Genomic DNA, 24,213 nt, shown 5'->3' with positions numbered 1-24,213 from the left:
GTATTTCTGGGACAATATGCAATTTACTAGAGTTCGACTTGGTTATTCTTTTAGATAGCAATGTGGCTTCAGTATAACATTGAGAACGTTGCTAGATGCACTTGCGATGGTAAGAAGCTACGTGCGGCGATGCGTCAGCCACACGTCACGCATAGAATCGCTAAGGAGAAAGCAGCTTGTGCTATTATGGAACAGATTTCTACAGCGTCTTCGCTGGACCACAGTTAGAGGGGGGGGGGTAGCGACAAACCCATGTGCACGGCCCATCTTGGAGCATCTGCACTCTATAAATAAGTCTTCGCTCCCATCTGATCGCGTCATCAACGGTGCCTAGGTAATGAAGTATTCTGAGAGGAACTCGTCAGGTACAAATATGAAAGGGATGTCGCCGCCTCATGCGTGTGTGGTCTGCGTGGCAGTTCGCGGAGCTGTTAGTATCCTCCTGTGCGGCCTAGTGGACATGGGGCGGCAGCTGGTGTCTGCCTACATTGTCTGCGTGTCTGTTGTATTATTTTGCGAGCAGGTCTGTAGGCTGCGCTATGCGTTATTTGGGCAGTATACGAGTTCATTTCGTGTCTGCACATCTGTGTACTGCATTATTTAGGAAGAGTCCGCATGTCTGTACTGAAATTATTTCAGTACATTAGGAGTTGCTTGCGTTTCTGAAGACTGTGTATTGTGATCCCAAGCAGAGTGTTTTGTGTCAGTGTGATAAATGTACTCCATGCCTAAATAAAATGTTCCAGAATAGAGTGCACTCCTTCCTTACTCTCCCCAGCAGCCCAGCGCAGCCTGAGTCATTTTTGCGTTATTTTCCCCCTACAGACCACCATCTGGGATTAGGTCATGGGATTAGGTCACAGGACGGATGACACTACCCTTTGGTGGCAGTAATGTGCACTAGGTTGGTTGGAGTCTAGATTTCATGGTGGAGACATTGCTTGCAAAACAAAAACTCATGTCCATCATAGGCAGAGTCGTTTTCACACCATTCCCCCCCCCCCCCACCATCTTGGATGACGTCATGCACTGTGGACGTTAGTACATGTTAGTCCACGTTAGTACACTTTAGTACACGTTACTGTAAGTTAGCCCGACAACATGGGTTGGTAAGGTGATGTGGCCGTCGGTTGAGGATCGTGGTGGAGACTTTAACTATTTCCTTCTAAGTCCAGGTGGGCGTGGCACTCGCAAAAATTCATTCCAACTCCAGGTGGGCGTGGCACTCACGAAAATCTGACAAAATTCAAACTTCCCGCCATTTTCTGGGGGAGGGGAGGGAAGAAGAGTTGTTAGGTTAGTGGAGGTAGCCCAAGTGATCTATCTTCCGGCGCTTTTCTTAGGTTAGTAGAGATAACTGTGGTGTGATGCATTATCCTTTTGGAATTCGATCTTCCTGCCTGGGAGGGGGGAGGGGGGCGTGTCACTATCCTGCCAAAATTCAAACTTCCCGCCAGGGGGGTGTGTCAGGGTGTGTGGCACTTGTTCCATCAGTGACATCACAGATGTCATCTGGTGTGACCTACTTTGCGGTCATGTCCTTGTTTGGGTTGACCTACTTTGGGACGACGTTCTGGTCTGCGGTGATCTACTTTGGGGCGACGCCATCTTGGGGCTGTCTGTGACATCACGCCTTCCATCTTGGATAACGGTGCTTTGGGGTGACGTCCTGGTCTGGGGTGACTTACTTTGGGGCGACACCGGCCTTGTCCCACTACTGAAGCACGCGAGTTCCAACTGATATAACTTAGTGCGACAAGTTTCTGTCTCACTTCTGCTACAAGTAGAATGTACTCGTCCTGCTGTCCGTGGAGAAGATATAAGCATGCCAGTGTTCGTCCCAACCGATATAACTTTCTTTGATTGTTTGGGATGACAAAGTTCCATTTGAAACGTGGAACTTATTTTTTTTTGTTATTGTATTTTTTCTTGTAAGTAATGATAAATAAAATTGAATATTTGTATAATTATTAGTTTTCATTAATCAAATCTTATTACACGAACAAGCATTAGGATTTAAAAGTGGAAAACACTTATTGTGTAAACTGTTCATTTTAGAAAGGAAAAAAAAAAGAAAATTTGCTCTTATAAATTGACTGAAAGAACAAACGTAGAGGTAAGTGACACGTGAAAATTCTTGAAATGCTTGAATAGCACGTAGAGGAAAGGTTAACACAATAATTTGCACTTTTATAACAATGTTTTTGTAAATATTCTTTACAGTTAATTGACAAAAATTGGCTAGCACCATATCAAAAAATCACTACTGTAGATTGAGAGACAACTGAATAATGAGGTAATAAAACTTTGACGTCTATTTACACAAAAGTCATGAAATGTTAGTTGACTCTTTGTCATTCCAAATGGTCGAAGTGCTGTTCGTAGCCGCGCGGAGTGACCGCGCGGTTTGAGGCGCCATGTCGCGCACTGCGCGGCCTCTCCCGCCGGAGGTTCGAGTCCTCCCTCAGGCATGGATGTGTGTGTGTTGTTCTTAGCATAAATTAGTTTAAGTAGTGTGTAAGTCTAGGGACCGATAACCTCAGCGGTTTGGTCCCTTAGGAATTTATTTCTGAGTGCTGTTCTTACAAATTTCTAAGAGCTTTCACTTTCAATTCAGTACCTCCCCACGACCAAGACTACAACCGAGTCAGTCTGACGACAGTTTTACAGTAATATTCAAGGATTAGATGCTTTAAATGCAGATCGTAACACTCGCATTACGTGGTCTACTTCTGCCAAAGAAGGGCATGCAAAAGTCATATCGTGCGTAGTTCTTGTGTTGCATGGTTGTATGGTCGTATGCAGCGACGAATGATACATGATGATAAATGTGTGTGTAATTATAATGGGTTGACTATGCATTAAAATCGCGACAAACAAATATTTCAGCATTGTTGTGTAATTGGAATAACATAGTTAAGCGGAGTATTGTCTGAACAGCACGGTGCTTTATTAAGTGTGGTCCTGTTGATCTCAGACAGTTACGAACTGGACTATTTTGATGTAAAATCCAAAGCATAGAGCAACGTTTTTCTATCATACACAAATCGTTGTGCAACGTGAATGTTACATTAACTGCATAAAAAAGTGCCCTATGACTGGCTGGTGATCGAGCCACAAACTACACTCCTGGAAATTGAAATAAGAACACCGTGAATTCATTGTCCCAGGAAGGGGAAACTTTATTGACACATTCCTGGGGTCAGATACATCACATGATCACACTGACAGAACCACAGGCACATAGACACAGGCAACAGAGCATGCACAATGTCGGCACTAGTACAGTGTATATCCACCCTTCGCAGCAATGCAGGCTGCTATTCTCCCATGGAGACGATCGTAGAGATGCTGGATGTAGTCCTGTGGAACGGCTTGCCATGCCATTTCCACCTGGCGCCTCAGTTGGACCAGCGTTCGTGCTGGACGTGCAGACCGCGTGAGACGACGCTTCATCCAGTCCCAAACATGCTCAATGGGGGACAGATCCGGAGATCTTGCTGGCCAGGGTAGTTGACTTACACCTTCTAGAGCACGTTGGGTGGCACGGGATACATGCGGACGTGCATTGTCCTGTTGGAACAGCAAATTCCCTTGCCGGTCTAGGAATGGTAGAACGATGGGTTCGGTGACGGTTTGGATGTACCGTGCACTATTCAGTGTCCCCTCGACGATCACCAGTGGTGTACGGCCAGTGTAGGAGATCGCTCCCCACACCATGATGCCGGGTGTTGGCCCTGTGTGCCTCGGTCGCATGCGGTCCTGATTGTGGCGCTCACCTGCACGGCGCCAAACACGCATACGACCATCATTGGCACCAAGGCAGAAGCGACTCTCATCGCTGAAGACGACACTTCTCCATTCGCCCCTCCATTCACGCCTGTCGCGACACCACTGGAGGCGGGCTGCACGATGTTGGGGCGTGAGCGGAAGACGGCCTAACGGTGTGCGGGACCGTAGCCCAGCTTCATGGAGACGGTTGCGAATGGTCCTCGCCGATACCCCAGGAGCAACAGTGTCCCTAATTTGCTGGGAAGTGGCGGTGCGGTCCCCTACGGCACTGCGTAGGATCCTACGGTCTTGGCGTGCATCCGTGCGTCGCTGCGGTCCGGTCCCAGGTCGACGGGCACGTGCACCTTCCGCCGACCACTGGCGACAACATCGATGTACCGTGGAGACCTCACGCCCCACGTGTTGAGCAATTCGGCGGTACGTCCACCCGGCCTCCCGCATGCCCACTATACGCCCTTGCTCAAAGTCCGTCAACTGCACATACGGTTCACGTCCACGCTGTCGCGGCATGCTACCAGTGTTAAAGACTGCGATGGAGCTCCGTATGCCACGGCAAACTGGCTGACTCTGACGGCGGCGGTGCACAAATGCTGCGCAGCTAGCGCCATTCGACGGCCAACACCGCGATTCCTGGTGTGTCCGCTGTGCCGTGCGTGTGATCATTGCTTGTACAGCCCTCTCGCAGTGTCCGGAGCAAGTATGGTGGGTCTGACACACCGGTGTCAATGTGTTCTTTTTTCCATTTCCAGGAGTGTATATGTAGTTGAAATTTGCTTAAAGCTCCAAGCCATACACCAACATTATAGTAGACTGCTAATTTAGTTGAACACAAATATTTTTTTTTAAAGGATTTACACTCGGTTCTCGTATGTAACTGCTGATTCAGTGTCGCATACCTCTCCAACTCACAGGATGGGATAGAATGAACAGGAACTTCTTAGAGGACGTCCACCAATATCGTGTGGCGATTTTCTTTAAAACCTGAACCACCCTCATGGGACACCTCCCCCCCCCCCTCTCATTTGGGATTTACCCCCGTAGTTGCGTGAAAGCACGTAAAATGAAAAAAGTGTTAAACATTGATTAAAACGCTTTTATAAAAACATGTTTTACTTTATACTTTGTTTCTAACACGTAATTGAAAACAATATTTTAAATATGCCAACCGCGAATAGTACTCAGTCGATCGGGCAGAGACAGAGGGACAAAAAGGCTCCTTCAAAACAGTATTAACATTTTGACGGATTCCTAAAACACTGACCTTTTATTGGTATATTACACACAGTAAATGTCATTGAACCTTTACTTACACTGCAGATGAAAAACAACAAACACTGTTTTTACCTATGTTTGAACCGTGTGATTAAGTAGCTTTTCAGTCTTTTGATTTATATGATCATACAGAAAATTCTTGTCGGTGAACTTCAAGTTAGCTTTCTTCCACAAACGATTAACTTCTTGCTCGCACGTGTTTGGACTTGTCGGTATGCCCCTTAACATGCGCATTCTAAAAGTTTTGATACAATTCCGTGTTGAACACAATAACATCGACTTTATATGCGTTACGGAATATCACAACGGACTGACGGAAACGCAGTGATTTCGACCGGCGCAGTAGAGGACTCCCGGAATGAAATCTAAGATCTGTGCGGCACTTGTTTCAAATCGGGGAATCCCGGGTATACACACGTGATTATTTATATACAACAAAATGTTATCTGTTATCATAATTTATATTCTCTGAATTAAAAAGTTTACATGAGATTTGCATTCCGCCCCCTTTAAATGAGACTTGGTGAGATTTTTTCCCTCTCCCCGTCCCCCATTCTGAGCACACGTATTTAGCAGCCGTCCCATAAATACAGCAGAAAACAGGATATCCTCGCAACTGTAGAGATGTAGAAAGATGTAGAAGCGAAGTAGCACGCTTTCTTTGTTGTGAGCTACATGTAGTAATTCTACCGTTGACAGAGATTATAGCTGTAACATGGAGCTGTGGAACCGAACATAACAAGACAATGGGATTTGTGTGTCCGTGTGTAATGGATACTTATTCATAATTTATTCAGCATTACTTTTCTGTACTTACGTGGACGGAAGTACTTCTATCACAACGATAGTGTAGGACCTACTCTAAGATATGAAGGAATGTCGTACTTAATAACGTGTAGGACCACCTTTTGTTACTGTTAAAAAGTTTAGTCTTTCAAGAACAGATGTTCGGGATTTAACGTTCTGCCGATGAGGTGTCATTGGAGCCGGAGTTGCTGCAGTGGAACGCCGTTGTGTACAATGGACAATATCCCAGGAAGTTCTTGCATCTAAACACGTTTTTTTTCTAGTTTTGACCAATAGTTTAACGGGCGATCAAAATGTTTCCGTTCGAAGGCCATACAGTACAGGATGAGTATGCCAGTCAGACAGAATCGCCACGAGCATTGATGCATTCATCCCACCGGCGCACCAGGCTGAAGATACCCATTCGGTAAGCGTGAAGTAGTCCGTAACTTCCGGCTGTACATCCTAGTCCAACAAGATACACATTCTCCATTCTCTGATGTCTAGCGGTGTTTTAGTTCGACAGCCAAGAACAGACCAACATCACGGTGGTCCTGTTTGGACGCACTTGGTAATAAGTCACCAAACTTGAGGTTTCCGCATTTACCTCGCGGAACCACGTACACAATTCGATGGCGTCGTGCCACGTAGAACGCTTTCAGCTGTGTTCCTGAAGAACACTGGTAGAACTGTTCTACACTGAGATCACAGAGGTCATCCTAATATCGTGTTCGACCTGGCGTAGTGCAGCAACTCGACGTGGTATGGACTCAACAAGTAGTTGGAAGCTCCCTGCAGAAATATTGGGACACGCTGCCTCTATGGCCGTCCGTAATTGCGAAAGTGTTTCCGGTGCAGGATCATGTGCACGAAGTGACCTCTCGATTATGTCCCCTAGTGTTCGATCTGGATGGCCAAATCATTCGCTCGATCTGTACAGAATGTTCTTCAAACCAATCGCGAATTGTGGCTCGGTGACATAGAGCATTGTCATCCATAAAACTTCCACTGTTGAATAGCTGTAAATGGTCTCAAAGTAGCCGAATATTATAATTTCCAGTCGGTGATCGGTTCAGTTGGACCAGAGGATCCAATCGATTCCATGTAAACACAGCCTACACCGTTATGGAGCTTGCACAGTGCCTTGTTGACAGCTTGAGCCCATGGCCTCATGGGGTCTGCGCAACACTAGAGCCCTGCCACCAGTTCTTACCATCTGAAATCGGGACTCGTCTGACTGGGCCACTGTTTTCCAGTCGTCTAGGGTCCAACCGAGCCCAGGAGAGCCACTGCAGACGATGTCGTGCGGCTAGCAAAGGTACTCGCTCTGACGTCTGCTGTCATAGCCCATTAACGCCAGATTTCGCCGCACTGTCCTAACGGATACGGTCGTCGTACGTTGCACATTAATTTCTGTGGTTATTTCACGCACTGTTCCTCGTCTGTTAGCACTGACAACTCTACACAAACGCCGCTGCTATCGGTCCTTAAGTGAAGGCAACCGGCCATTGCATTGTCCGTGATGAAAGATAATGCCTAAAATGTGGTCTTCTTAGCACATTCTTGACCTGGGGATTTGGGAATATTGAATTCCCAAACGATTTCCGCAATGGAATGTCTCATATGTCTAGCACCAACTACGATTCCGTTTTCAAAGTCTGTGAATTCCCAACGTACGGCCGTAATCAGTTCGGAAACGTTTTCACATCAATCACATGAACATAAATGACACCTCCTACAATGCACTACCCTTTAAACCTCGTGTAAGCGATACCATCGCCATCTGTGTAGACCGATACGCATATCGCTATGACAATGACTTCTGAAGCCTCAGTGTATAGCTCTGTGGTCAGTGGCGTCCGCGGTCATTGGTCAACGGAAAGAGCGAGGGGAGGGGGGGGGGAGGGGGGGAGGGTCAGTGGCGTCCGCAGCCATTGGTCAAGGGAAAGAGGGGGGGGGGAAATTCTAAAATTGCAGTTTCTTATGTAAATTATTTGGTCTCTTTTGAGACGTGTCATGGATCAAGAACTAAATTTTGTAGGTGACACAAGAAACATTATATCCCAGATAACTGATGGTTGTCCACTCACTTTTAGAAGTGTGTGAGAATTCTGTAGTGAATATTAAGTCTGTACTCCAGATTCTAGGGGGAGGGGGGAATGTACGGCAAGTGCCTTTCCTTGGCCCACTTGCGGACACCTATGACTGTGGCAGAAGATAAGCGAGGAATCACAGTGGGTGTGTTAATAGGTTTTATTCTAGCGGAGTGTGAAATCTAAATATATCTTAGGTAAAACATCGAAATTTCTTGAAACATGACACAACAATGCAGTTGTAGTGTCCCTTTTAGTCTCTATATGGAGAATATGGAGATTGAATTCAAATACATTCATCGCGTTTCCTACTCTGCCAGTATTTGAATGAACACGGTAGCGAAACCTTGCCTGGTCGTCGTCTGCCCCACGCTGCGCCAGACTTAAACTGCGCTGCATAGCACGTCCAGTGTGGATGTTAAACTGCGGAACAACGAGCAATTCCACGCTGTGTCGGTGCATCAAAGGAAATGGGTGGTTCGTGCGCACTATGTTTGGACGGCGTTTTTCGTTCTCTATTTTTACTGTTGCGTGCGCACGCACATTGGAACATACGTAGCTGTGCACCTGCGAACACTGCTTCATTGTGTGTTCTGCCCTCGTGTGGGTCATACTGCACCGCGCGGCTCGGTGCGCCTGGTGTGGACGCGGCTCACGAGGAGTCGTGCCGCCCAAAATGACAAAATTTGACATTTTTACTTTCATGCAAATTATGAAAATATGAATGTTAATGCTTAATTTGGTGTAGGTTTTATTGAAATATTCGATTATTTACTATTTTAAATAAATATTTGAAAATAATCACCAATGACATTTCCGAGAATTTTGTTTTTCATCATTTCGCATATTGGCAATTTTCTCTGGAACTATATAGTCTAGAAGGCTGTGGTTTCTTTTGTTTTGTAGAGAACTGCCGTTTCATAAGATGCCTACACTGGCGGTACTTCGCAGTAAACTCTTTGAACTGTACATTTGTTTGTGTTTGACAACAACAGTTATCCACTAGCCACGTTTTAGTTTCCGTGTTTCTTGTGATAGTTTTCGTCAAGACTAAACCAAAAGGAGTGCTTAAAAAATACGAAACAAAGGAAACAGATACTACAGAACAAATATAGCAGCAGTAAAAAGTGGTTAGCGCCGGAGGGCGTGATAATTTGGTTGTAAATAGTGACAGTTCTTCTACTCCTCAGAGTGCTTCCAAGTAAAAACTGCTGGGTAATGATGTAAAATAGAACGCAGCTTCAGACAGTGAAACAAAGTGCAATATCATTGTTAATTTCCATTGTCTGAAACAGTGTGCTGTCGAATATGTGGAGGGGAAATTGAAATTTCTGAAAATCTCTCTCAACGCAATGGTCTGGTGTGCACTTTACAAGTAATGTGTTTGAACTGTAAAAAGCGAAAAGACTTCAGAAGTAAGTGTAAAAATGGACGACACTAATCGAAGATACTTCTATGAACTTAGTTGCATAGGAAAAGGCCATTACGCTGGTAAGGTTCTTTGTGGCTTGTTGAACCTCCCTAGTCCCCCTACAAAATCTATCAAATACAACTCCATAGTAAGAAGTAGTGTCAAGGCGTGTGTTATGGAGTCAATGACTACAGCAGCAGAGCAGGCTGTAGCAAAAAATGGTAGTTCTGACATAGCAATATCATTTGATGGATGCTAGCAAAAAAGATGTTTCCAGTTCAAGAGTTCGTGTGAATCTATTATCACCATCGACAATGGGAAAGTGTTGGATGTTGATGTGTTGACCACGTACTTCAGGGTTGTAGGCAAGCAGGCAAGAGTACTGAAAAGCAAACTAAGCATGAAATGAATTGTCAGAGAAACTATGAAGGAACTAGTGGAGGGATGGAGGTTGCTTCTGCAGTGAAAATGTTCGAACGTTTCCAGCGTGACTGTGCTGTTCGCTACATGAGTTTTCTTGGGGATGGAGGCTCACGATCGTATAAGGCAGTGGTGGAGAGTAAACCCTATGGTGATTTGTCAACTACAAAACTAGAGTGCGTTAATCATGTGCAAAAGAGGATGGGCATGAAACTACGTAGACTCAAACAGCAGTTGGGAAGTACCAAGTTATTTGATGGTCTAAGTATAAGACGTCGACTGACTGATAAACAAACTGATCAGATTACACAATATTATGGTATGGCTATTAGAAGTAACGGAAATAATTTAGATGGTATGAAGAGAGCTGTTTGGGCAATTTATTTTCACAAGCTGTCTACAGATGCTGAACAAATACACAACCTGTGTTCCACTGAATGGTCTGAATACTTCAAGGCAAAAGAGGTGGGTAAAGTAGACACTTTCTCGCACAAAATTACTATATCAAATGCTGTTACGCTTGCCATGAAACCTATATTTCAGGATTTTACCCAGCCAGAGCTGTTGAAGAAATGTTTCAAGGGCAAAACACAAAATGCAAACGAATCATTTAACAATGTTGTATGGTCAAGGATACCAAAAAATGTGTTTGTTGGAAGGTCAGTTTTTGAACTTGGTGTTTTGGATGCTGTTCTTACTTTTAATGATGGCTATTCTGGAAGACTACAGGTTTTGGAATATCTTGGCATTCATAAAGGTTACAACACCACTAAAAGTGTGATGGATTTGGACCAACTGCGAATCATGAAGGAGGGCAACACTGGGTGAGGAAGATGGAGGAGACGAGGACTACCATCCAGGAGGATTCTAACATTTTTTATGTATCAGTTGGCTGTATATTAATTTTTTTAAACGCAATTTTCTCAACATGACATTTTTCAGTGTAAAAGCCCCCTCTTCCTCAGAAACTTCTGAACCTACATCAATGAATTATTTACCACATAACATAGATAGTACAATGATGTTGTAGCTCTACTTCAGTAGTATTTACTGTAATAGTTAAAATTCAAGAAATTAAAATTGTGAAAATTTACACCAAAAATTATGTTTAGGGAAAAAATCATAACTTTTCCACTTGTTATTTTAAAGTAGTTGTACAGCAATACAGTCACAAAACATGAGAGAACACGTGATAAAAACACCACATTTATATACTCAACAGTTCCTGAAGAAACGGGGCATTTATATAGCCAATTTAACATTGTCGAGATAGGGCGGTACGACTTCCTTTAAGGCTTCTGAACCGTGTAAATTGTACCTTAGCATTGTGCATTTCCGTTAGTGTTTCCCGTACTTCGACAAACGCGAGTTTGGGGACTGTTTCCGAACGTGGAAGTCCATGGTAAGTTGTCCTCTTTCAGACAACACACAAAATTATGTGGCGTATTGAACTTTAAAATTTCATTCTCAGAGTGTAAATGAAGTCCTATACTTCTTTGGCAAAGCGTAGGGTAACGACGCACCGTACTAGGCAAGGTCCTAATGGAGGGGTTTGCCGTTGCCTTCCTCCGACCGTAAATGGGGATTGATGATGATGATGATGATCTGACGATGATGATGATCTGACGATGATGATGATCTGACGATGATGATGATCTGACGATGATGATGATGATCTGACGATGATGATGATGATCTGACGATGATGATGACGATCTGACGATGATGATGATGATCTGACGACGATGATGATGATGATCTGACGACGACGATGATGATGATGATGATGATGATGATGATGATGATGATGATCTGATGATGATGATGATGATGATGATGATCTGATGATGATGATGATCTGATGATGATGATGATCTGATGATGATGATGATCTGATGATGATGATGATCTGATGATGATGATGATCTGACGATGATGATGATCTGATGATGATGATGATCTGATGATGATGATGATGATCTGATGATGATGATGATGATCTGATGATGATCTGATGATGATCTGACGATGATGATGATCTGACGATGATGATGATCTGACGATGATGATGATCTGACGATGATGATGATCTGACGATGATGATGATCTGACGATGACGATGATGATGATCTGACGATGACGATGATGATGATCTGACGATGATGATGATGATGATCTGACGATGATGATGATGATGATGATCTGACGATGATGATGATGATGATGATCTGACGATGATGATGATGATCTGACGATGATGATGATGATGATGATCTGACGATGATGATGATCTGACGATGATGATGATCTGACGATGATGATGATCTGACGATGACGATGATGATCTGACGATGAAGATGATGATCTGACGATGAAGATGATCTGACGGTGACGATGATGATCTGACGATGAAGATGATCTGATTATCTGATGATCTGACGGTGACGATGATCTGATTATCTGATGATCTGACGGTGACGATGATCTGATTATCTGATGATCTGACGGTGACGATGATGATCTGACGATGATCTGATGATCTGATGATCTGATGATCTGACGATGATCTGATGATGATCTGATGATCTGACGATGACGATGACGATCTGATGATCTGACGATGATCTGATGATGATCTGATGATCTGACGATGACGATGACGATCTGATGATCTGACGATGATCTGATGATGATCTGATGATCTGACGATGACGATGACGATCTGATGATCTGACGATGATCTGATGATGATCTGATGATCTGACGATGACGATGACGATCTGATGATCTGACGATGACGATGATGATCTGATGATCTGACGATGACGATGATGATCTGACGATGACGATGATGATCTGATGATCTGACGATGACGATGATGATCTGATGATGATGATCTGATGATGACGATGATCTGATGATCTGATCTGATGATCTGATCTGATGATCTGATCTGATGATCTGATCTGATGATCTGATCTGATGATCTGATCTGATGATCTGATCTGATGATCTGATCTGATGATCTGATCTGATGATCTGATCTGATGATCTGATCTGATGATCTGATCTGATGATCTGATCTGATGATGCTGATCTGATCTGATGAAGATGAAGAAGAAAAAAAAACACCCAGTCATTTCGGTACAGGTGAAAATCCCGGACCCCGCCGGGAATCGAACCTGGGACCCCGTGCTCGGGAAGCGGGACAACGAGCTGCGGACCTAATATATTTAGAACATTGTTAATACTACGGCAGCAATGTTTATGCCCTTCGTCATCTAGTCTCCTATGACTTAAACAATTGGGATAAGATTAGAACGATTCTCGTGCAAATGAAGACAGTAAGCAGCAGATGGTATTTACTCCACTTATTTTTATAGTGTGTTTAAAATTACTTGATAGTTGAGGTCTGTTACATAGCCCTACAGTGTTGCTTCTTCGGCTACCACTCGGTTAAGCACGGCGGGTCACTCCCAAAGTGCTGAAATGCTGTCCATTTAACACGAAACAATGTTTGAAGCTGCTGCCGTCAGGTAAGGCGCGAACGCGAGATGCTCTGTCCACAGCTGATTTTAAAAGACCAATGACTGAACCGCGGCCGGCCGAAGTGGCCGAGGGGCTCAAGGCGCTACACTCTGGAACCGCGCGACCGCTGCGGTCGCAGGTTCAAAAAAAGGTTCAAAAAAAAGGTTCAAATGGCTCTGAGCACTATGGGACTTAACATCTATGGTCATAAGTCCCCTAGTACTTAGAACTACTTAAACCTAACTAACCTAAGGACAGCACACAACACCCAGCCATCACGAGGCAGAGAAAATCCCTGACCCCGCCGGGAATCGAACCCGGGAACCCGGGCGTGGGAAGCGAGAACGCTACCGCACGACCACGAGATGCGGGCGGTCGCAGGTTCGAATCCTGCCTCGGGCATGAGTGTTTGTGATGCCCTTGGGTTAGTTAGGTTTAAGTAGTTCTAAGTTCAAGGGGACTGATCACCACAGCAGTTAAGTCCCATAGTGCTCAGAGCCATTTGAACCATTTTTTGAACTGAACTGCGGCGGACAATGCGTTTGACAGCCCTGCATTTACAATTGTGTCCTAACGTAACCACAACCTCTTGATGTGCAATGTATCCAAGAAAGCGGCGGTCAGCAACCTGCGGCAGACGCTCGCTTTGCTCACAGCTGGCCTGTAAGAGCAAAGTCAAGACACAAAAAGTTTAGTTTCGGCGCTAAAAGCGGATTTTAACTTCTCGCTTTATCTACGCGATACCGACCGATGAGCTGTCCTCGTTGGAAGTGGTGTACAGGTTACAGGCGACACAAGCAAGAAAAAAATGATGGGAAGAAAAATAAGAGCAAATAAAAGAAGTCAAGATGACGAAAATGGTGTAACAAAAGATTAAAAGTAAAACATAGATTAAAACTACCTAACTGAATATAATAAGTCATTTTGGTAAAGATTTAAAAAAGAAAAAGAAAAAATGTTATCGCCTGGCGTTATTCAAACACCGCGGCATCCGGCATCGTGAACTGTGACGTCACCACCACGCTACGGAAGACCTTCGCATTCTGCTAATATATTTATTTATCTAGAGAACCAGTTGCAACGATAATTTTCTACCTTCAAAAAATTAGGTTTTACGCTATGTGGTATGAAGTTTACCTACTGTAGGCCGATCTCTGCAATGACGATTGAATATGTGAAGGCGAATCGTGTGTCTTGTGCGGAAGAATCCTGTAGTCTTTGGCTAGTGGTGTGCACGAAATGTGCGTATTTTGTGTGTGTGTGTGTGTGTGTGTGTGTGTGTGTGTGTGTGTGTGTGATAAAATGCGAGGTAAAAGGGCCGGTCTCAGGATTCGGGATCCAGACGCAACAAGGAAGAGGAGGAAAAGAAAGAAAGAAAGAAAACCAGGCACGTAATTGGAAGTTAATTGACCATTTGCTGTGGCAGTTTGACAACGAACAGTTCAGGAGCGACGCTGAACGCCTCTGATTGGAGGAAGCACCTCCAACATGTGAAGTGTCAACTGTCAAGTAACTTTAATCAGACTGTGTTTTAATAAATTTCCCACGAGAGTCAACACAGGATTCTACTGCTATTGCAGTGCACATTCCATAAAGTACCTCTACAGTTTCTGGTGCTTTAATTTGAACTGGCGTTACAATAATTTAAATCACTATCCTTTTTGTGCCCGATACTCAAACTGTTGTGAAACGAAGTGTAGTGAAACAGTGTGCTCTCGTCGATGCTACAAGAAATTACTTGTGTATTCAAATAGCTCCGGCTACCATAATTTGGCTTTTTGGTCAATTCAAGAACATTGATATCTAGATCTGTATGCACTTTTATTATACAGGGCTTCTATAAACGATTCATTCATTTCCAAAGTTATATATGACTGACACGTGAACAAAACCGTATTCTCAATGAGTTCGCATTGTGTTCACCAGTTAGCGTTATGAATGCGGTGCCTTGCCAGAATGACGACAAATCAAGAAAAGAATTGTTGTGTGTTGAAATACTGTATACGAATTGTTTCTGTACAGAAGCGCAGTGTGTGTTCAGAAGAAAAAAAAAATGGTTCAGATGGCTCTGAGCACTATGGCACTCAATTGCTGAGGTCATCAGTCCCCCAGAACTTAGAACTACTTAAACCTAACTAACTTAAGGACATCACACACATCCATGCCCGAGGCAGGATTCGAACCTGCGACCGTAGCAGTCGCGCGGCTTCAGACCGTAGCGCCTAGAACCGCACGGCCACTTCGGCCGGATTAGAGAACGTATCAGTGATGCTGTCATCACCATTGACAGGATGTTGCTACATAACTTGACTATCGCTTGGATATGTGTCTTGTGACCAGAGGTAAGGAAGGAAGGAAAAATTGGGTTTAACGTCTCGTCATAGAGGTCATTAGAGACGGGGCACGTTCGAATTATTTCAAGGATGGGCGAGGAAATCGGCCGCGCCCTTTAAAAGCAAGCATCCTGTCATTTGCATGGAGCGATTTAGGGAAATCACGGAAAACCTAAATCTGGATGGCTGGACGCGGGTTTGAACCATCGTCCTCCCGAATGCGAGTTCAGTGTGCTAACCAGTGCACCACCTCGTTCAATGTGACCAGAGGGCCACTCACAGAACATTTGTTGAGTGCGAAATACAACATGGTGAGTTTACGGTTGTGTCCATGTACCAGTCAAATTTGTACATGTAACACCTTGGAAACGATTGAATCATTTTTAATACTCATGTTTGTGATGTGGTAAGTAGCAGAGACTTCATATTATACCAAGGATTAAAGTTCCTTCCCCTTCTGATCACAGATGGGGGAGCGGAAACGATAAAGGCGTTTATGTCTTTGTGCGAGCTGTTATTGCTGTTCTCCAGTAAAGAGACAGTTTTGATACAGCTCTCAAAGGTAATATATCCTCTACGAGTCTTACTGCAACCTACATCCATTTGAACCTGCCTACTGTATTTAGACCCTGATCTAAGTCTAAAATTTTTAGCTCCCACTCTTTTCCCTATTACCATGTTCACTATTTCTTGATGCCTCCGGATAGAAAGAAGGATCCTTTATTGTATGATTATATGATAGCGGAACAAACACTGGTAGCAGTTACTTCTGTAAAATATCTGGGAGTATCCGTGCGGAACGATTTGAAGTGGAATGATCATATAAAATTAATTGTTGGTAAGGTGGGTGCCAGGTTCAGATTCATTGGGAGAGTCCTTAGAAAATGTAGTCCATCAACAAAGGAGGTGGCTTACAAAACACTCGTTCGACCTATACTCGAGTATTGCTCATCAGTGTGGGATCCGTACCAGATCGGGTTGACAGAGGAGATAGAGAAGATCCAAAGAAGAGCGGTGCGTTTCGTCACAGGGTTATTTGGTAACCGTGATAGCGTTACGGAGATGTTTAGAAAACTCAAGTGGCAGAAACTGCAAGAGAGGCGCTCTGCATCGCGGTGTAGCTTGCTCGCCAGGTTTCGAGAGGGTGCGTTTCTGGATGAGGTATCGAATATATTGCTTCCCCCTACTTATACCTCCCGAGGAGATCACGAATGTAAAATTAGAGAGATTCGAGCGCGTACGGAGGCTTTCAGACAGTCGTTCTTCCCGCGAACCACACCCGACTGGATCAGAAAAGGGAGGTAATGACCGTGGCACGTAAAGTGCCCTCCGCCACACACTGTTGGGTGGCTTGCGGAGTATAAATGTAGATGTGGATGTAGATGTGTCTGATCTAGTCCTTCCCTTTTCACCTCTTATCAGATGTACCCATCGAATCTTCAGCATTCTTTTGTAGCATCACGTTTCAAGAGCTTCCATTGTCTTGTCATCTAATGTATGCTACTTTCATTTTCTCATTTCCCTCATCATCGGCTGATTTTATTCGTCCACGTTCCACTGGCAGAGCCCTTTGCTGTCTCTGATAGTGTGACACAATTATCGACAGACCTTCAAACTTTTATTTCTTCTCTCTGATCTTTAATCCATTTTCCAAATTTCTCCTCTTCACTCTACTTCTTATTGTTTGGCATTGTTGGCTGGGACACTCCGAGGGTTAACTTCAGCCGCCCAATCGGGAAGAGTTTTTCCCTGCGCGATCAATCGCACCTTTGCTGAGTAGATTCTTGTCTTTAAGTGTAGGCCTATCTGTTGAGTGTAGGCGGCTGTAACACGTGTATTCGGAGTCGTGTGATGTGATGTTTGAGTTGTGCGGTGAAGAGAGAATGGACGGGGTGAAACACGGCGCCAGCACATGGCCTACTCCTCTTGACCAACGCAAATCTTCGCCTGCCGAGAAAATACTGACGATGAAAATTCCTTCCGCTATTTTAACTGCTGCCTGGGAGTCGAGCGTCACAGAACAGGCGTGCGTTCGTCACATAGCTGCGGAGCCGGGCAACTCTATGTGCAGATGGAACAACAATGCGTGTATGCTACCAACTTGTGTTCCGCACTGCCTCCCTTCCATGTCCTAGGATGATTAGGCCTATAATTCTGGAAACATCCCCCAGGCTGTGGCTAAGCTATGTCTCCACAATATCCTTTCTTTCAGGAGTGCTAGTTCTGCAAGGTTCGCAGGAGAGCTTCTGTAAAGTTTGGAAGGTAGGAGACGAGGTACTGGCAGAAGTAAAGCTGTGAGTACCGGGCGTGAGTCGTGCTTCGGTAGCTCAGTTGGTAGAGCACTTGCCCGCGAAAGGCAAAGGTCCCGAGTTCGAGTCTCGGTCGGGCACACAGTTTTAATCTGCCAAGAAGTTTCATATCAGCGCACACTCCGCTGCAGAGGGAAAAATTCTCATTCTGGGAATATTCCTATAGCCTGATCACACACATAAAAGTTGTTTACAAGATCAGTATTGATCATACTATGCAGACTGTGAGGCCGGCATTGATATCCTTGACAACACTGATTCTATGGGTACAGGCCGTGGTCCACGGCAAGTTAAAGTGCTCACCACTTCACAGCTAGACTGAAAATGCGGAGTTAGTTAATTTTTATCCGAAGGCTTGTTTCGACAAGCTAAACCTAGGTTACATTTGAAAATGAGCTAATCAGACGTTATGACCTCTGTAGATGTCTCCTGCAGTAGGAGACGAAGCGACGAGCACTGAAACATGCCTGGGGATAAAGGCCCAGTGCCCATAAAATGTGTCACAGAAGACCAGTATTAACATTGTCTATGTTTAATAATATTGAGTAAATGCAGTTACGTTACATGTGGAATACCTATGTCTCGAATGTCATGATGGACGAGGGTGCCCATACGATAGTCTGTCGGGAGATTCTAGACCACGGGGGTTTGGAGTATTTTTAATATTTTTGAAGACGAATAATGACCTGCAAGTAGCCATAAAAACTTTCCAGTTCCGACCCTGTTAAAAACCTGGGTAATACCGACTTTTAAATCACTTTCTTTAAAGTAAAATTCCTGACTACACTACGTATCTTCCTTTCCCTTGTCCTCAGGTATGTGCGCGCTTGCATGGCGAGGATGTTTCAGTGAGACTTCCTGACGTTGACCTCAGCAACATTTTGTGTCATCATTGTGTTCCATATTCCTCGTAGATTCCAGTTCCGTGTCGTCATTTCATTGGAATAAAAAGACAGGCCTTTAAATAGTCACCACATTGATACACACAACAAAGCTCCACAGTATCGTCCGATGGGATTATTCCACGCTTTCATTATAACTGAGAAATGCACCATTTTAAGAAAACAGTTCTGTTTTCCTATACTTTAAAAACATCTAAATCCCAGTTTCATGAGGTGTTTGAATGGCGGTGCAGACATGGCAGACCATTTTTCCACAAGAGCTGAAACCAGAGAAGGTAATGATGTAGGACGCTGAGGTCGATGATTTAACTCATTTCAAAGGTGTTCCATTGGGTTCAGGTCGGCACTCGGGGCATGTCAGTCCATTTCAGGAATGTTATTGTCCACAAATCATTGCCTCACAGATGCTGCTTTATGATAGGGTGCGTTATCATTTGCTGTATGCACTACATAAGGCTGTAAAACGTGTTCGTACCCTTCTGCACTTAGTGTTTTGTTAAGCACAACAAGGGGATCACACCTTAACGACGAAAATCATCCCCATACCATTACACCATCCCATCTGTTCTTCACAATTGGCACTACACATGATGGCACGGAACGTTCTCTAGGCATCCGCCAAACTCTCACTCCCATCAGATTTCCACAAAGTGTAGTGTCGATTCGTCGCGCCATATCACCCGTTTCCAGTCATCCAGTCTTTACATTACCTCAAGTGTTGCTTAGCATTGCCGTAAGAAATGTGTGGCTTATGAGGTTCTGCTCGACAATTAAAACCCATTCTTTTAACTCGCTTTGTACAGTCAGTGTAATAACTGGAACGCTGGTAGCACTGTGGAACTCGTGAGTAATTCTTTCCTCTGAATGTATGTGATTTTTGACAGCCGCCCTCAGCGGTCCCTGTCAGCCAGTGTAAGAGGCCTCGGTTTAGCTGTGGTTGTCGGCATTGGCTGCTTCAGAAGGCTTGAAATGCCCCTAACGAATTTGTTACTCGGGTGACGTTCACTGAGCAGTCAATGCGCAATCCTGGCCGACCCCTTCTGATGTTCCTGCTTCTCTTCCGACTACACGATACTCCCCACCTGCTCTTATACTGGTGAGTCCACATCTCGTGACATCTAAGGGTCAATTATGCATTACATAGAGGTGTTAGGATACTTCTGATCAGATAGCGTGTTTACTGTTGGTAAACCTCCAACTGACTTCTGATTTCTCCGATATTTCTGTCGTCGTCATCCTACGAGATGCATGTGGGAGGAAGTTACCCGTTTCTTCACTCTACGTGGAGGATTCGCTCTAGCAGTTTCAATGGTAAACCTCTCGATGTGCGATGCCTCTCCTGTAGCGTCTGCCACTGGACACTGATCAGCATATATGCGAGACTCTCCCATTTGAGAAACGAACCTGTCACGTACGTGCTGATCTTCGTTAGACCTTCTCTCTCTGTTCTACTAATCCTACCTGAGCGGGCTTTCTCTTCAGTAAAAAAGAAATTTAGAGACTGTTCACAACGAATTTGACAGCACGTAGCTTAAGATCGCAGGGAAGTAAACGTAAAGAGGACATCCCAGTCAGACTCGTTGTGAACTCCACAGGTAGCCTAGTGCGTAAGGTGTGCAATGCCAATATGACCAATAAAACGTATGTATTAATAATTCAGTGTGATTAGTTGCTAATGTAGACATATAGCTGTATACAAAAAGTAGCTTTTTCCTGTTATATTTCATCAAAATGAGTTCTGCTTTCAGCAAAAGTCAAAATTTTAATGTACGATGCAGTCAGTGGTTTACACGTCTGCAGGTGTTACGTTCCTGACTGCGATGGCAGCCCTGTGGGGGCAGATTTCAGTCCCCACTGGTTGCAGAACGCAGTGCCAGTGGACACCCGTGGAGACCTGCTGAAGCCTGCACACTGCCGACGTTACATTCGCAACAGTTCTGTGGCAGCTGACATCTTCAACAGCACGTGCCCTGCCTCGCTCTTCACCAACACCACGGAGCGGTGTGATGAATGGGTGTATGAAGGATTTGAAACGTCCATCCAGAGTGAGGTAACAAAAACATACATCTGGTGTCACAGTTGTAGTCCAGTAATTAAATTTAATATAACACTCACCTCTTACAGTAAATCAAATAGTAATTAGGAAATTTATCTAAATAGAGATTTGCTCTGTGGGTATTCCTCTAACTAAACAGGTGATAATATGAGAGGGGAAAAAGACGTAAATTAATACTTGGTAGAAAATAACGAAACAAAAACCAAAATGTTGAATTCCGTGTTCAAATGCTCATTCGTGAAAGAAAATCGAGTAATGTTGCATCATTCAGTAACTGTAGTGCTCCAGAGATGGCTGACTGTAATCAGTACTGGTGGTGAAGCTTCCTGGCAGATTAAAACTGTGTGCCGGACCAAGACTCGGGACGGAGTTCGAGTCTCGGTTCGGCACACAGTTTTAATCTGCCAGGAAGTTTCGTATCGGCGCACACTCAGCTGCAGAAAGAAAATTTCACTCTGGAGTACTGGTGGTGTTAGAAAGTAGCTTAAATCACTAAAACTCAGCAGGACCTCAGGGACTGACTGACTACCTGTACAGAATCTGTGAGTAAATTAGTTCTGCTCTTGAGCATAATTTAGCACAGGTCTCTTGAGCAGAGACATGCTCTGCTTCACTGGGAAAGGGGATAGATTAAACCCATCTACAAAACAGAAAGTGGGATTGTTCCACAGAACTACCATCATACATCATTCCCATCTATTTGTAGTAGAATCCAATAACATATACAGATTAAAAACAGTATTATGTACATTAAATAAAATAATCTGTACATGGGTATCAGTTTGGATATTGAGAACATTGATTATGTGATACTGAACATGTGCTATTGACATGACATGTGACTGAAAGTTGTCAGCAGACACTGAGGTAATCTCTGCCGAGACCCAAGAGACTGTAGCAGTACCGCTGCTGTTCTTGTTATACATTAATGACTTTGCACATTAATATTAGTTTCAGTCTCAGGCTTTTGGCAGATGATGCAGTTATCTGTGAGGATCTGCCATCTGGTGAAAATTTAGGTTTTTACAAAATACCAGCCTGGAGCTAAGCTTTGCAACTAATTTTCAGTGTAGACGAGTGTAAAGTGTATGCTTCATGGAATATAAACAGATGATACCCTTTGACTCTTGGATTAGTGAGATAGAGTTAATGTCAATTGTGCTGTGCAAATATTTTGGAATAACAATGTTTGGGGAGCATTTACAGACTTGATTGTGTCATGAAAGAATGTGCTCATGACAGATACTAAAAAAAAAAAAAAAAAAAAATGCTGTGTATCTTACAAGAACCTATTTACAAGATTGATTATAAGGCAGAAATGTATTCAGTGCCCCATGTATCTATCCTATGGGTTTCATGCAGATCCCATCAAGCAGTCATTCTTCCTGCAGTCCATAATGGCATGAAACAGAAAGAAACCTTAACATATGGCACAAAAAAGATATTTCCTCTGCTACACTTTTACAGTGGTTTACACTGTATTTGTGTGTTGTAGTATGTGCAATTATGATATGAAAACATTATCTAAACATATATACTCATTCTTGATAGTTTCCAAGCAACAATTACCTTAAACTGCTCAAATGTGAATTATGTAGACAGTTCATGTTAAAAAATGCCACTGCCAATTTAAACTCAGTTGCAAGATCCAGCAGATACATTCTGTATTTCGAATCAGAGTTAGTATGTAGACACACACTCATTCCTGGCGGTTTAGAATCTTAATTTTGGAAACTTTTGAGGGTACACAATATGCTTACATTATGTTGTTACTGCGAGAAGCAACAGTGTGATTATAAGTAGGCCTCCATTTAACAATATGTAGATAACCATCACCTGTTACTATTTCCATTGGACATATCTGAATGTTTAGCCACCAGCAAAAGATAAACAATTGCCACAAGATACATCAGAAGAGGCAGGAGTTTTCTCAGGATACATGAATTTTTGTAACTCTTATATAAATTTATAACTGAATTGCAAACTGACTGTAGAAAATCATCTTTAATCTGATTGAAAACATGTCTTCAAATTAAATAAGTAACACTGTTTCTTATTGTATAACAGCTGTGCCAACTAATTTTATTATATTTTTTCCCAGTGGGATATAACATGTGATGAAGAACTGTGGAAACTTGGAATGGTTGGCACCGTCAATAATTTTGGCTATCTGTTGGGCCTACCAGTATTTGGTTACATCTCAGACAGGTACAAGTTCCCAGACAATGCTCTTAAAATACTGAATTTTTTGAAAAATTGCCAATTTTCTAACAGATAATAAATTTCTTCTTTACAGATTTGGCCGAAAGAAAGTCTTCATGTATGGTATGGGCCTTACAAGTATCTTGGGTTTTGCAAGAGCATATGCAAATAATTATATGACATACTTGGTTCTTGAGTTCCTAGCCATGTTTGTTATGGGTGGAAACTTTTCATCTATTTTTATACTTGGTATGTACTTCTAAATGAAGCACTACTTAGCTATAATGTGACACTTTTCTGTTAAATAAGTCAAATGTCTAATGTATACATATAATGAAATTAACTTCAGTATGATGATTATTAACAATGAGCATTGAGCCTAAAATTTAATATTTTTTCAACTCACCCATCATGATTAAAAAAATTGCTTTAAATTGGAAGCACGTAAAAATAAAAACCTCTCACTATCATTAGCCTTCCCTCTTTACCATCAAATACCACACTGCTGCATTACTAAAAAATAATACCCATTGAAGCATCCAGCATGTAGGATTATTTGCAAAATTTCAAACTTGTATCTGAATAGACAGCCTATTCTTCAACATATTAATGCATCTAAATTTTTAAATTTTTTCTTTAATGTTGATCATGAAAATTCCTTTCCTGAAATGTATAAAATTCAGAATGTCCTATGAGCAAAAAGTCGGCATTAAAAAATAAATACAATGGGCCATTTACTTTGATACTGTACATTACGTATCTCACCATGACGTACAGTCTCTATATGGTGAACCTTCATACTGAGCAGGATGTAAATCCTATAATATTAGGAGGATAGTTGACAAGCCAAAAACTGAGTATTTTAGGAGACAGCTAAAATTTATGAACTGGAGGAATGTTTACATCGTAGTAGACATTAATGATAAATATACATATTTATTTTATATGTCTGAATTATATAATGTCTATCCCATATTTGCCACCAATAACATCACTGTAATATTCTATCAAATGCAAATTTTTACACGGTTGTCACATTTTCTGAACATTAACAGATATTGGGGACACTGTTGTTCTCCACAGGAACATACAATATATTCACCTTATG

The 24,213-nt window shown here is 43.1% G+C and overlaps 1 protein-coding gene across 1 annotated transcript in view; it reads left to right on the top strand.

Moving 5' to 3' along the window:
- The window catches only part of LOC124721805 (organic cation transporter protein-like), a 547,381-nt gene that overhangs the window by 441,495 nt on the left and 81,673 nt on the right, over window positions 1-24,213 (top strand). Inside the window, exons 4-6 of the mRNA XM_047246926.1 lie at window positions 20,648-20,897; window positions 23,005-23,111; window positions 23,200-23,354. Coding sequence (XP_047102882.1) covers window positions 20,648-20,897; window positions 23,005-23,111; window positions 23,200-23,354 — 512 coding nt within the window. The remainder of the gene's footprint in view (window positions 1-20,647; window positions 20,898-23,004; window positions 23,112-23,199; window positions 23,355-24,213) is intronic.

Source organism: Schistocerca piceifrons, chromosome X, assembly GCF_021461385.2.
Source record: "Schistocerca piceifrons isolate TAMUIC-IGC-003096 chromosome X, iqSchPice1.1, whole genome shotgun sequence".
In the NCBI taxonomy this organism is placed as follows: Eukaryota; Metazoa; Arthropoda; class Insecta; order Orthoptera; family Acrididae; genus Schistocerca; species Schistocerca piceifrons.
The sequence above is the reverse complement of the archived record's forward strand: the minus strand, read 5'-3'. Positions and strand labels throughout refer to the sequence as shown.